The 15,420-nt window shown below is 36.3% G+C and overlaps 2 protein-coding genes across 4 annotated transcripts in view; both read right to left on the bottom strand.

Annotated features, from left to right (window-relative positions):
- Positions 3,958-12,417, bottom strand: LOC109841019 (probable cellulose synthase A catalytic subunit 5 [UDP-forming]). Of its 3 annotated transcripts, none has more exons than XM_020409861.1 (15): positions 11,962-12,416; positions 11,678-11,873; positions 11,387-11,598; positions 10,319-10,421; positions 10,047-10,215; positions 9,670-9,936; positions 9,542-9,584; positions 9,170-9,472; positions 8,943-9,080; positions 8,728-8,853; positions 8,357-8,569; positions 7,954-8,239; positions 5,584-5,777; positions 5,138-5,488; positions 3,958-5,046 (listed from the first exon to the last, which is right to left on the bottom strand). In XM_020409861.1, the coding sequence occupies exons 1-15, from the start codon at positions 12,040-12,042 to the stop codon at positions 4,462-4,464; spliced, it is 3,267 nt and encodes a 1,088-aa protein (XP_020265450.1). In that variant the 5' UTR covers positions 12,043-12,416; the 3' UTR covers positions 3,958-4,461. The 3 variants fall into 3 exon arrangements, with proteins under 3 accessions (XP_020265450.1, XP_020265448.1, XP_020265449.1); XM_020409860.1 differs by having other exon boundaries at positions 4,007-5,046; positions 9,170-9,430; positions 9,500-9,584; XM_020409859.1 differs by having other exon boundaries at positions 9,170-9,584; positions 11,962-12,417.
- Positions 13,813-15,420, bottom strand: part of LOC109841018 (pre-mRNA-splicing factor ATP-dependent RNA helicase DEAH7) — a 14,270-nt gene continuing 12,662 nt past the window's right edge. The window contains 1 exon segment of the mRNA XM_020409858.1: positions 13,813-15,420. This exon segment is cut by the window's right edge and continues 14 nt beyond it. Within this exon segment, the coding sequence (XP_020265447.1) occupies positions 14,100-15,420 (1,321 nt within the window). The 3' untranslated portion in view covers positions 13,813-14,099.

Below are 15,420 nucleotides of genomic sequence, written 5' to 3'. Positions count from 1 at the left end.
GCTACCACTGCATTTGAAACCATATTAGAAATTGAAATCTGACACCAACTAAATAGTCACACATGTTTCATTATTATTGTAACTCCAAAATTAAGACTTCTTTCTGGCATTGTCCATCTACATTCGTACATATATTTGGTTATATTACCATGCAAATGTTGTATACATTTTTTCAAAAAAGAAATAAAAAGTAATAGCTACTTGATAAAATAAAATTCGCAATATAGTAACTATAACGAATACTTAGGCCAACTATAATTTTTCTTCATTCGCATACATTTAATCCAGAGCAAACTTCAAAATTGGACTAATTGGAGTTGTTCTCTTTTATGGATTTCATCCAATACCTTATAGTGTTTATCAGTTTGTTGTTTAGGTACCACTATTCCATATAATTATATAGCATATTAAATGAGTCAGGCAATGACTTGGATTGGTCAAAAGGAAACTTTCAAATAGGAAGCAAATACGTAAATCTTGGAAGAATGCACCTATTTTTAAGGTAAAAAAGAGATCAAATACCTTGGCAAATACTTCACATTTGTGAGGAAAGATAAAATATTTAATGTGATTAAGGGACAAATTGGACTAATTGGAGTTCTCTTTTATTGATTTCATCCAATACCTTACATTGTTTATCAGTTTGTTGTTTAGGTACCAGTAGACCATATAATTATATAGCATATTAAATGAGTCAAAGGCAATGACTTTAATTGGTCAAAAGGAAAACTTTCAAATTGGAAGCAAATATGTAAATCTTGGAAGAATGCACCTATTTTTAAGGTAAAAAGAGATCAAATACCCCGGTAAATACTTCAAATTTGTAAGGAAATATAAGAAGATTTAATGTGATTAAGGGACAAATTGGACTAATTGGAGTTGTTCTCTTTTATTGATTTTATCCAATACCTTACAATGTTTATCAGTTTGTTGTTTAGGTACCAGTCTACCATATAATTATACAGCGTGTTAAATGAGTCAGAGGCAATGACTTTACTTGGTTAAAAGGAAAAATTTTAATTTTGGAAGCAAATATGTAAATCTTGGAAGAATGCACCTTTTTTTATGGTAAAAAAGAGATCAAATACCTCGGTAAATACTTCACATTTGTGAGGAAAGAAAAAGATTTAATGTGATTAAGGGATTAGGTTGGGTGAAAGACCATGGTAATTGAAACCAAAAGAAGTGTTTTTCAGGAAACTTTAGGGTATAAGCATTACTATCCATTTAAAGATTATCATATATATTTAATCAACGGCATGTCATGGCAATATAACATCTTGGGCATTTTTGTTGTTTTATCTCATCACAACAATCAGCCCTCTGTATCATAGTTTGCAAAACCTTTTGCGGATAGATAATTGTATAGCGGCTGTTTCTGTTAAGAGATAAACATAGTTGGCCTTTTTTTCAAATATATTATAGAGATTTTTTTTTTTCAACTGCTGTTAGACACAGATTTATTGTTCGTGAATATAACATGTCAATAATATTCTATTAAACACATGATGAAATTTAATGATTCGATTATGAGCTGACTATGAAATCATTATTATATACTTACAGGAAAACTCATCATGAGCAATATTTGATTCTTAAAACTGAACAGAAATTAAAACTTAAATTTTCTAAATTTTAAAAATTCTAATTTTTATATAAAACGGGTCACTTTAATGCCCTAAAGGACCATCAATTATTCCAAGAGATTTTTATGATGTTTGTTCGTTTAATAAGCTACATTTTATTTATTTTTATTTGAAATTGACTATAATAAATATATCAATTTGAGCAATGACATAATATTCTTAGATAATGTTCTTTAGAAAAGTCTATATTTCATACTTCATTCAAGTTATTGTTTTAATTATTTTTAGCCCAAGTCTCTAGGTTAACGTTAATTTAGAAAATTCTAGAAAAAAGAAAGAGAAAAGAAAAGAAACGAAAAAAGTTCTCCTATAAAATTATAATTCTACCCTTTCAAATGCAATAGAAATAATGGGCCTACCCCAACTATTTCCATTATACAGTAGCATAGATAACACATCCAATCCACGACAAAAAGATAATCAAAGAGAATCTAATTGACAAATGTACAGTATTCCAAAACTGGATATCTGAGACCGAACAAATTATCCAAGAAAAATCATATATATGAATATAAGAGGGACGTAAGTTCATCCATCTTATTCATAACAATCAATTGGAAGCACAGAGGATTCCTGTAGAGCCTAGAAGGCCATAAATTATAAAAGGGACAAAAGATGCATGCATCTAAACAACAAATTATTTGGTGAAGCCTTCCCATCAATATTGACAGATTATCTACCCACCCTCAAACTAATGCACTACGTAGCTCTTTATGCATGTGATTATGTTGATAGCCCCAAGACCTGGAAGACTCCTAACCTTACTTTTGAGGCCCAGCGCACATAAACTTTTTAATTTATGAAGAATTCACTCGACCAAAACTTGTGTCAACTCAAGTGGATAGTAAAAAGTTGTCCACCAAACTTTTTAGCAACTCATATAACCCATGGATCCTTGCATGATATGAAAAAAAAAAATTATATTAATAAATAAGTGGTTAAGAAGTTTGGTGGACATCAACTTAAGTTGATAGGAGTCTTACTCAGAATTCATCTATAGGACAATAAAACATCAATTGTTTACAATGGTCTAAGAATGTGTACAGAGGCTTTTAACACTAGGAACAAGTAAGGTCAATATAAAAGTTTCACTTCTATAGTTCTTTTAATCATTTGTCAATGTGTTATTATTATATTTGGTTGTCATTTTCTTGTGCGTAGGGCTGCTCAATAATACCACCCACCACTATTCTCCTACCTCAAATCTGTGGCTTGTTTTAAATACCAACCCCACATGGAACAGCTGCCGATTATCTACTCTTCACTTTTACTCATAAATGAAAGAAGGTACACATTATAGAGAACCAACATGTGGGACATTTCAATTAATGTTGTGAGATCATCCCTGATTTGATGAGCACCAAAATATTAGGTGTTAGATTCAAGCTGGTTGTTTTATGAATCCAGAAAGGGCTTGTTAGGTTGCATTTTTTGCAATGAAAATTTTGTAAAAATGATGTAAAAATGTCAGTTAATGGGCTTCACAGCCAGCTTTCATTAATTTACCATGTTTGTTTGAATCTTCTTTGACATGAAAAACTGACACATTTTGATGAGATGTAGTAGAAAGCAAAATCGCTCCAATTTGGAGTGGTTTCGTTGGAAAGCTGACGCCGTGCCAGCTGGATACAAAATAAATGAAAAACAAAAAAAAAAAAAGCCCTCCGTGTGATTACAATGACCATAAATTATTTCTTTTCCTTTTCAACTTAGTCCCTTGATCTTTCAAACTTTGAATTAGCCCCTCAAATCTTTGTATTAGTATTTGATTCCATTCTTAATGATTTTCAAAATTAGCCCCTCAAATAATTAAAATTACAATAAGGTCCCTCCATTCTTATGAGTTGTCTTAAATTAATATTAATCATTTCGATTGCTACAAGTTAGGAGAGATAAATAGGATTATTGAAGTGTTTTGTGTATCATGGTGGTATTCCCATCCATTATAAATTAAACATTTTAATAGAGTACACACAACTATCAGTTTTCAAGTTTACATGCTATCCAAACAATGTAATACTATTTATTTTAGGATTTATAATGATTCCTAGCGAAACAATGTAAATACTCAAATGGTAAGTGGTGAGATGGATAACCACTTTCCATATTATGTCATGAATACTCTAGTTTTCCATATTATGTCATGAATACTCTAGTTTCCCTAAGGCACCAAACAGCCCCTAATAGAAGCAAAGAGAATCAAAGGACAGCTCAAAAGAGAAAAGGACCAGTAAAGCCACATACAGAAATTAAGAGCTGGAGACAGCATCCAACTCAATAAGCAGTAAACAGCTGGCCTAAACAAATAGAATTATGGAGTTTTCTTGTTGAATAGATGAATGAGGAGTTTGCTCACAAAGTTTCCGACAAAAAAGAACACAGGATTACAACATATCAATTACAAACAGTATTCCCTAAACATACATACACCACAAAAATCATTGTTACAGAAACCCTGAGCCCCATGACAAAAATTCACAAATTTATACTGTATGTGGATCTGGGTTTGGTATTGTACAGTTGCATTTCATACCCCACTTTGTTTTCAATAAAATAGAGCAGCTGGTGGCATGTTGTTCCAGTTGCAAGCCACAGCCTACTTTATTGCGGAGAATCAGTGTGCTTGCCCAACGTGGAACTTTAATCTCACATTCCATCCAAACTAATAAAGAATTGAAGTAGTCCAGCCTTCAGACTCCCTCTTTCCCACTTACAGAGCTTGACTAAACAAATGCAAGCACAACTCTTCCTGTTATCTACACATAGAATCAAGAATCATATGCGGGGTCAAAATTCTCTGATGATTGATCCTGTGCTAGTTGCAGTCCAATCCACATTCCTCCAGCAACGGTCCATCGGATTTTGCCAAGAATGGATCGATTCGAACCCACAAAAGGGAGAAGATAGAAGCAAGAAGAATAGACCAGACAATGATGATCGTAGGTGTTCTATTTTGTCGACCAACCAAACCTTTGAGAAAGGGATAGAGATGGACAATCACCCAGAACGCAAAGAAGAGTTTACCAAACAAAGGTCCCCATGATTCATAACCGTTGTTAATGGCATTCGAAACTCCAGCAACTACGCCGATTATGTTGACTATTAAAAGAGTTGTTGGGGGAATAAGCAATGTGGTCCATTTGAAGGTATACAACTCTGAAAAATCTTCATCGTCACTGGCTTTTGATGTCACTGTGAAATTGGTATCAACACCCGCAAGGACCTTCAGAAGACCTTGAAATAGTGCGAATAGATGCGCTGAAACACCCCCAATCACCCAAAACTGCTCATTTCTCCACCAATCATCAATACCGACTCCACTCCATCTCATTTCAAGGATACCCGTTGCAAAAATACAAATGAAGAGTGACATAAACCACAAGCTCGCAACGTTGCTAAGCTGCATTGAGCATAGAAAGGTCAAAATTAGCAGAACAACTAAAGAAAGTGAGCCATTCACTAAAATGGGTCAGCAATGAATAAATAGATACCTCTGGAGTTATGAACTTTCCGGTGAGCAAGCAAACAGCAGGCAGCGTGCAGTATGCCAGAAGAGGCAGAGATGTGAGAGGATAAACAACGGAATTTATGTACGAAAACCTCTCTAGCCATTTCAAGCCACCACCATAACCATACCATAGTGGACAATGACGAGACAATAAAATTTCAACTGAACCCAGAGCCCACCGAAGAACTTGATGAAGACGATCCGAGAGATTAAGGGGTGCAGAACCTTTGAAAGCAGGCCTCGGAGGAATACAATAGATTGATCGCCATCCATGGCAGTGCATTTTAAAACCAGTCAAAATATCTTCAGTGACTGAACCATAGATCCAACCCACCTGAACATAATTTGGAAAGGATTTAGTTTAAAGCTAATTGCACACAGAAGCACCTTAGTAATTTATGTAATGAAAGGACAGAACAAATAGCTAACCTCTTTACCCCAGTCTGTCTTATCTTCATAGCCACAGCTAATGACATGAATAGCTTCTTTCAGTAAAGAGGCTGGAGTAGCACTCTTCAATGTTCCACCGTCTTCAAGAAGGGTCGATGCAACAAAAACTGGAGATTGCCCAAATTTCTTTTCCAATTTTTGCTCAGATATAAAGGCCTTCTCACTCTCAATACCTAATCAATATTTAATTCAAGTTAAATGCTGTGAAAGATGTATGAACCTGGAATAATTGGCATTGCTTTTAAAAGAAAGAGAAACAAGAAGGTATTGTATTTGATAAATTGGTTAATTAGCAAGATTTTAAATATCAAGCGATAATATCGATTTATCGCCGAGTTATCAGATTTGAACCCCTTCTGCTATGATAAGTTCAATTTTAAACCGGTTATCGTTTTTGGATGTTTATCAGTGATAAAGTAAGATACTGGCTGATTTTATCGGTCTAAAAATCAGAATTATCGGCTAGATTTTGTTTGGTTTGGGTTTTGATTTAGGGCAATGGGCACATATTCAAGAAGCAAGTTTCTACAATTTGTGAGTAATCCTAAACATGTTTATTTACATTTTGGTATACTAGTACGCAATACGTGCGTTGCACGTGATGCATATTAAAAAACTATAAGAGTTAAAATTCATAATGTTTCCATAATTATGCATTAAACTTATTTAATAAATTATATAATATATAATGTTTCCATAATATTATATTATTTAATAAATTATATATATACATTAAAATTTATTTTATTGCACTATGATTAAAAAATTTTAACTTATACTAATATTAGTACTTATACTATTATTAACATACATTTAATAGTTATTTAAATTTTTTTATTATTATTTTATTAAACAATTTATTTAGGAGTATAATTATTAAATAATAATGTAATCATTAGTTTAAGTAATACTATTGATATAATTAAACCATTTAAATTATTAAATATTTATGTCATGTACATATTAATACAATATCTATTAAATAATGGCAATAAATTTTAATATTATATGACTTTATGTTGTAAAGAATATTACCTTGTTCGATAATTAATATCATCTCAATAATAAAAAATTGGATGGTATAAATTAAAAATACTATTATTTAGAAAAATTATTTTTTATAAAAATATTGGATCCTTGAAATATATGAGACATTTACTTTCCAACAAAAAATGCATGACTCATAAATTTCAAAGATCCAATATTTTTTTGCACTATGTTCATAATGTCTAATTTTTATGACTAAGATAATATTATAATATAGAAAAAGGGTATTAATTATTATAATATAAAAAATCCTATTTATACTATTATTAATAATTATAATTATGTACAATATTTTATTAAAAATAATTTTACTATTTCATTACAATTAATAAATATTTTATAATAAATTATAATATATTTATTAATTTTATTATCATTATAAATTATTAGTATATTCTAGCTAGTGGCCAAATATTTTGAAGAAAATAAGAGAAAAGTATATGCCTCATAAATTTTAAGAATTCAATTTTTTTATATAAATTAATTTTCTACTTTCTAAAATAAAAGTATTTTTAATTTATAACATCCAAATTTTTATTACTAAGATGATATTAATTATCAAACGATGTAATATTCTTTATAACATAAAGAAATAACCCTATTTATACTATTATTAATAATTATAATTGTATCCAATAATTTATTAAATGAATGACTTTTACTATTTTATATAATTAATAATTATTTACAATAAATTATTATATACTCATAAATTTTGTTATCATTATAAATTATTAATATATTCTAGCGAATGACCAAATAATTTGAGAAAATGAAAAGGTGCATAGTTAATGAGAGGTTATGGATCATTAGGTTTATAATTAATGGTATAATTTTGAGTTATAAAAAAATTGAGAGGGTAAAAAAGGAAATCAAAAGTTTTGACATGTCAAAAGTTTTGACATGGGTATTCTCTTTTATAAGTAGTATAGATTAATTTCATTAGATATGGTTAGATTGCATTTTAGGATATTATATTATGTATACACACCATCCGATATGTCACTCCGATAAATACTACTTATCCTCGATATATCCCCGATATCTGCTATCCAAATAAATAACATTCACTAGCAACTAACTTGTGAGTTTGCAAGTAGATGATCAATACACATATATGGGAAGAAGGTTTATAAATAATATTATTCATAAGTCTTTAAACACAACATCTAGGAAGCTAGTGAAGTCATTCAAAAAAACATATATCAATTTATCCTACCTGAAAAAAGAGACAAATAGGCAGGCATTCTTGACAGTATAAGTAGTAGCTTTTGGTCAGCTAACATTTGAAAGTATGCATACCTTCAAAGCCCTCTCCAATGCCCTCTAAGGCAAGAACAGGTGCCATGTTATCTGCTCTCCTACTAAAGAACTTCTTTTTCTTTCCCTGCTTATTCTTTGAAGTCTTCTTCTTCTTGCTCCTAGAACAGCAGTTGCAGCAACACCACTTTGGCCAACAATTGCAAGTTCTTGTAGGTGGTTTTTTCGCCTTTGGGGCATCATAGCCATAGAGAGCCTGCCTTCGGAAAACACATCCAGTACCCACATAAATTGGTCCTTGAATTCCATCCAGACCTTTCATGTTAATCTGCAAAATAAAGTTTTTGCGATATTATATTATCATTAGCAATAACCTACTAGATAGAAATAAGAAAAATATAAATATCGTAAAAGGCCAAATAAATGTCTTAAGAGTGTTACTTACATCAAAGAACACAACGTTTCGATTAGCATATCGATCATGTCGATCGATACTATCGAACCTCTGAGGAAACTGCACATAGCAGACTTTCTTCCCGACCAGTGGATCCATCATGAAGCACATAGACTCCCTAAGTGCCTTACTATTGTTGATGTAATGATCACAATCAAGATTCAGCAGGTAGGGTGCATTTGTGAGTACAGCTGAGACTCTAACCTACCAACACAAAGAATCAAGGCAGAAATTGAATAAGCCTTGGGAAACTTTCACATGTAAGAGCTGGGAGCTAAAAGAGATGTTTTTACCAGAGCATTCATAGCACCAGCCTTCTTATGGTGATTAAACCCTCTGGGAGCTAAAAGAGATGTTTTTACCAGAGCATTCATAGCACCAGCCTTCTTATGGTGATTAAACCCTGGTCTTTTTTCTCTAGAAACATAAACCAGTCGAGGGAGTTCATTCCCATCCATGTCATGCCCACCACTTTCACCAAGGAAAACCTTCATGCCAAATTTAGTCATCAATAATGTTGAAATGATCAAGGATAGATAACATATATATAAGAAAGGGCTAGAACAAAGAAGTATACCTGGATCATTCCAGGATGATCACGAACATTGTTTCCAGGCCAAGGAGTTCCATCTTGCATTGTCCACCCTTCTTCAGGGACCTTTTGAGCTTTCGAAACCAAAGCATTTATACGTACCTTGAACTCTTCATATTCTCTCTGCAGTTATCATCAAATATTTTACCCCGACCAAAACACAAGAACCATTCAAGAAACTCACTAAAAAAATAGCTATGCACTATGGATACCTTCATTGCTCTTCGTTCCTTTACAAAAGAAGGTAAAACCTTGTCCTTCAAATAGTCTATCTTCTGCTGGAAATACCATTCAGGTGCACGTGGTTCAATACTGAATTTCTTGCAGAATGGTACCCATTTCTTCGCAAATTCAGACGTTTCTGATAATGCTTCAAATGTCAGCATTGCAGCACCATCATCAGAAACATAGCAGGAGACTTTCTCAACTGGGTAATCAACAGCAAGAATGGACAGCACTGTGTTTGCTGTGACCAGAGGGGGTTCTTTCAATGGATCAACAGTACTCACAAAAATGTCTACTGGTGACAGTCGAGACGGCACCAGAGGGGGTTCTTTCAATGGATCAACAGTACTCACAAAAATGTCTACTGGTGACAGTCGAGACGGCTTGCCTTCCTTCTCATACCTTTAGAGAGGAGTTGAAACATTAATAAGTCAGCCTTTCCATGAAATTAACTATAAAAAAATAAAGTTTTGCAACATTGGTTTACCTTAATGATAGTCTATCTAGATAAGTTTCCCTTTCAATTGGGAGCCACTTTGGAAATTGATCGAGTATCCATGAAAGGGCAAACCAAATTTCACAAATCACAGACACAAGCCACAGTCCAAATGCATCATTCACTGGATGTGTGACTCGGTAATGGAAAAAGAATCCAAGAACCACCAGCCGAATAACAATGATTATCCTGTATGGATTTATCAGGCTGGAAGAAATTGGTATTTTTCTCGACAAAGGTTGCCTAGCTTCATCCATTCTGGTCAAAAAGATCACATCGTTAATGTTGTGAGCGATAGGAGCATTTTAATCAAGAAAAGTATGATATTTTACACCATATCGTGGAAATTGAAGACCCTAGAAGCTTACAGTGGCAAATCTGGATCATCCCCATCATCCCCTTTTCCACCATTTTCATTTCTTGCTGCCTGCAACTTTTCTTGCTTTTGCTTCCACAACTCCATCCTCTCCTTCCATGCAATACTTCCATAGCCATAGGCAGCAAGATCCTTGGAAGGATCCATGGATCTTGGTCGCACTGAAAGCATACACAAAGAGTACATAGTTCTAAGCACCACTTTTTCAGAAGTTTAGTCAAGTAAATTTAACGTGATCCTATTTTTTCTTGTATATCCTTATACCTGGAATACTGGGATCAAGAAAGGGCAGCGGATGGATCCTTTTTCCTCCACCACCCGTATAAGCAGGAACCAAGGCGTGCTGATCAGAAGGGATGTCATCGACCTGTGATTAAATACCATCAATAAATTCTATGAGGAAAATATACAAACTGCCACAACATATTCTTGTACTAGAGAAGGGGAAACAAAATGGAAGTGGAAGAGGAAGAGACGAGAGGAATGGAATGGGAGGGGAATAATCCAGCTGAATAATATTATTGGTAGGCATGATACGGATTACTTTTGCAAAACAAGCACTAAATTCAAGCAACTAGTATTAAAATTCAAAAGGATATGTTCCAGGCTTACAATCAGCTATGTGGACTCATTTTCTTGGATTAGTATTGTTAAAGGCAATCTCTTCTTCTACATTAGCAATAATGATGCATGTTTGTTTAGTCCACCTAATCTAGCTGCTCCTTCAATAATGATCCTTTACTCCTAGGCATACTCATCAATCTCAGTAGCACACCTTAATGGGTAGTAAGCACCACGTCTGATGATCATGGGTAGCTTAAAGAAAGCGACATGATCTAAAACCACCTCAACATTTCAATCAACTAGGTTTGGTTAAACCTATAAGTATGGTGTCAACCATTAATACCCTTAGATAAAGGTCAGCAAATGTAGTAAGAGAATCCAATTGCTGCTGATAGTGAGAAGTAAATTATAGTAAACACATCAGCCACTAGGTAGCAAAGGAGACCTAAAAATCCTAAAATTGAAAGGGGAAACTGCTCATGTAAATATTCAGAACGCTCATCTACAAAACTAATGGTGTGTTTGGGAGTTTACTTAGGGAAGGGAAGGAAGGGGAAGGAAGGGGAATTTTTCCCCTTCCTTCCCTTCCCCTCCATTACACCCCAATTTGGGGTGTAAGAATTTAGGCCAAATTTCCCATCCATTCCCCTCCTCTACCCTCCAAAATAAAACTCCCAAACAAGGTTAAAATGAAATTTCCCTTCCCTTCCCCCTCTCTACCCTCCATCCAAACAGGAAATGAATAAAGATGACAACACAATAGCATACCATTTCACCATTGGTAAGCAAAGGCACATTGGACACGGAATTAACCCCGTGAGGCATCTCCGTATCCGACCCTCGCCCAAATCTCATGTGACCCTGCAACATAGCCTCAGCTCCATACTGCATGTCCTCCCTATCCCTCCCCGCAAAACTGAACTCATTATCAATATCATCAAACCCATCCTCTTCCTCATCTCCGGCGACTCGCGGGCGTCCTACAAGAACCAAGCTTTCTTAAATATATGCGCTCTTTGTAAACAGAAACCATCAAAAACCCACAAACAAGCAATTTACCTTTGAGCCTCTTAAACCTAGTTTTGCACTGAGGGCAAACTTGACTACCCTCCCTCCGCTCGTAATCGTAACAATCTCTACAGACAGGGAAAGCACACTCATTGCAAGCAACAAAGAGCTCCCCATCAGGAGTCAACCCGACGTCATCCCCACAAATCTGGCAGATTTGCCCACTCACTTGCTGCAGAGGCTTCGGCTGCAACCAAGCAAAACATCACAGATCAACACATTACTCAGACGAACCAATCCAAAATCGAACTCTAACCAGAAAACGCAACTCTTACCCCAGACTCCCCATCACGGCGAATGACCACGAGCTCGTTCCTGTTATGGGAGCCGGCAACGAGGCCAGCACTGGCCTCCATTTACACCAGATCTGAAGAAGCTGATCGATGCCCACTTCCAAAGATCCGACTTTGACGCGAATGGCGGAACGCCCGGATCGATTTGGGGGAGGGGAGGGGAGGGGAATGAAACCCTAAAGGGCCAATCTTTCTTGCTGGCTGCCACTCGTCTATCAAATGTGAGCCTTTTTATGAGGAGGTCCGCCGACAGTGAAGAGCGAATGCGTCAAAATGAGGCCTCTCTCGTATAATTCAGATAAAAGCGAGAGAGAAAGCGACGGACCATCGAACAAAAAATGACGGAGAGGTAAACCCCTGAGGTCTTTCTTGTTTAACTTCACCTAGAAAGAGAATTTGTGTGCGTGTTTTTTCTTTTTTTTTAACAGAGGAGAGAGAGAGAGAGAGAGAGAGAGAGAGAGATTTTTAATGGCGAGAGAGAGAGAAAGAGAGAGAGAGGAAGTGTTAACAGGTTGGCGCACGTGGAGTTCAGTAGTCGACACGGTTCTTTCTGCCTTCCTGGATCCTGCTTGGCAGTGGGGCCCACGCGCGGCCTCTAGGGTTTTCGGAGGGGATTTTGATCGCGGGGCCGGTCAATCAACGTGCTGCTGAATACGATGGAACTTCTTTTTTTTTTTCTTTTGGTGAGATCAGTTTTATGATGATGGCGGTCTCGGGCTCGGGCTTGATGGCAAAGAAAGTCACGTGATTTAGGTGCAAGAAATGACCCGCTCTCTGTGCTCGCTGTTTGGTTAGAGGGAATTAATAAGAGGAGACGGGTGAATTTAGTTTTTTTTTTTTTTTTAATTTACTCTCACCTAGCGTTCTTGTGTCGCTCTAAAAGAGGGAATTTTTTTGTCTCTTCACCTTTAATCAGCTCATTTTATTTATTCCCCCTCCTCAAGTTACCCTGTACTACCCTCACCTTACTCCTCTTTCTACCAAGCCAAGCGAAGAGTATTGGTATTTGGTAAGAGGCCCAGAAAAAGGAGGTATCTATTAAGCGGGGTGTTTGTTTCAAAAAAAAATTGTCATTTGGGTGGGATTTCAAATTCTAGGATCAAAAAGTGGGTTTTTTTTTTTTGGGATTTAGAATTCCATAAAACTTGTTTGTTTCAAAACAAATTTTAGAATATCAAATCCTCAAATAATAAAAAAATATTATATTTAAGGATTTGTGAAATCCTCTTTTTTGGGTGGGATGTGGGGGATGGAGGATGGAATGGAATGTTAAATTTTTTTCCCATTTTCCTCACCTCTAATTTTGGGGTAGACGATGGAATGAAAATCAATGTAAAATTTTACAATGTGATAAGACAATTATACCCTTATGACATTAAAATCAATGGCTAATATATACTCGCATCCAATATGCAAGGGTATTTATATAACTTTATACATATTCACTTCACTTCCCTTCCCCTCCTCGTTATTAGAACTCCCAAATAAGGTAAAACAAATTTACTCCCGTTCCCCTTACTAAACTCTCAAACAACATTTTATCTTTTCACTTCCACTCCCTATCTTTCCTCTCCGTTATTTAACTTTCAGTTCCTTCCCTTTGTTAAACTCCCAAACAAAGCAACAAGAACCCCTTATCCGACATCTTCCACAACTACCCCTAATCTTTTACTCTCCCGTCTCATATAACCGTCCCAAATTATGGGTCCAAATGGAGCTATTCTAAATGTTGAATAATTCGGGGATTATTTTATTTATACAAACACCCGTCCTCCGAAACACACAACTCTTCTTATGAATCAAATCCCTAATCACAAAATGCGGCAGCTCAACTGCGTAAACCAAACAACATTGTTTACGGATCACCACTAAGAAGAAGCTGGAGAGGTCTAAAATTCATACAGAGGTGTCGTCCAACACAAGAACGGAGAGATGTTAAATTGACATTTACAAGTTCGGTTACACGTTATACGATTTCGATCAAGTGTTGTTAGCTTACGTCATGTTTCCCGCATTTACACGTGCATGCTCATTTAGAAAAAAAGTCAGTTAACTTAAAGACGATCACGTAGAATACACAAAATAAAGTACCACCATACCGTGAAGCACAGGGCAACGCTCTACAACCCGAACCTTTTGGGCCTGAGATAGGTAGACCCCCGTTTCATACCGGGTATCACCACTTGCTGCTGCTGCTTTGCCTTCTTCTCCTTCTCTCTTTGTGCTCTCATTACATCCTCAACCGCCTGCTCTTTCCTCAAGTTCTCCATCTCCTCCTCCATCGCGGTCTTCGATTCCTTCTGCTTCTTCTTGTGCTCTAACATCGAAGTATCAGACTCCTTCACCGAAAAGAACATAGGCCCAAGTTCTGCAAGCCACTGTGGCTCAACAGCAGTCACACACTGCATATACTCCTTTGTCGTAAGTATGAGCTCATGATACACCACATAATCCGGTGTGTAACCAAGACCATACAGCGCGCTGCTTGGATGTAGATGGCAAGGCATCCCGTTTCTACAGTTGACATACTCTCCAACACCCTTCAGCCTTGCAGAGTTGTGGAAGTATGCTGAACAAATAGCTTTTCTAACTACATCCCACTCCATGCCGCACGAGGTTAACGGAATTTTTAGGGATTTTAGGATGTCTAAGAGCTGAGATCGGACTTCCCTTGCCTTTCGCAACCCCTTGACATGCAAGAAATGATCGTTGCACCAATCTCCTCGGTACTGATTTGACTTCCACTGCTGGTAAACGTTCAGAAGTGTCAAATGATCAGACTCCGGAACAAAAAACTTCTCTCTCGCAGCATCACTCTCCTCAGCTCGATCCTTAGGGCGGAAGAAAACTGATGGCACAGAAAGCATTGAAACAATTGTTAAAACCTCATTGAGACATTCTAACTGCTCCCCCATTAAAAGCATCTTGGCCAATGGGGGATCCAGGGGAAACTCAACCATTTTCCATCCAAGCTCAGTGAGGCTGCCGACGTTGTTCAGGGCACCCAAAACCCACAGCTGATACATGGAATTGAGAATGTTATCTTGTGGTGGAGGATCCATGAAGTCGAAATCTAAGAGATTTTCAATTTTCAGAGACTTGAGCAACAAGACAACATTCCCAAGATTGGTTCTTTGAATCTCAGGAACCGGGTTGGGTAGCATCTCATTCTGGTATGCTGACTCAGTGTACAATCGGTAACAAGTCCCGGGGCCTGTTCTTCCTGCTCGTCCAGCTCTCTGATCAGCAGCTGCTCGACTCACTGGAAACACTTGGAGGGCATCCATACCCATCCTAGGATTATATACTTTCATCTTGCCATAACCTGAGTCAATCACATAGAATATTCCATCAACTGTCAATGACGTCTCGGCAATGTTGGTTGCCACAATGCATTTGCGGGCCCCATCCTCGGCTTTCTGGAAGATCTTGGCTTGAAGG

Source organism: Asparagus officinalis, chromosome 5 (genome assembly GCF_001876935.1).
Source record: "Asparagus officinalis chromosome 5, Aspof.V1, whole genome shotgun sequence".
NCBI lineage: Eukaryota > Viridiplantae > Streptophyta > Magnoliopsida > Asparagales > Asparagaceae > Asparagus > Asparagus officinalis.
Note: the sequence above shows the minus strand (reverse complement) of the source record. Positions and strands in the feature narration are given on the sequence as shown.

Bases quoted from the DNA above. Each gene is read 5' to 3' on its own strand.
- LOC109841019 (XM_020409859.1), bottom strand. From the start codon at position 12,042: ATGGAGGCCAGTGCTGGCCTCGTTGCCGGCTCCCATAACAGGAACGAG. The intron at 11,874-11,961 runs GTAAGAGTTGCG...GCTTGGTTGCAG, and splicing joins GCCGTGATGGGGAGTCTGGG to CCGAAGCCTCTGCAGCAAGT. The intron at 9,585-9,669 runs GTAAACCAATGT...TCCTCTCTAAAG, and splicing joins CTAGATAGACTATCATTAAG to GTATGAGAAGGAAGGCAAGC.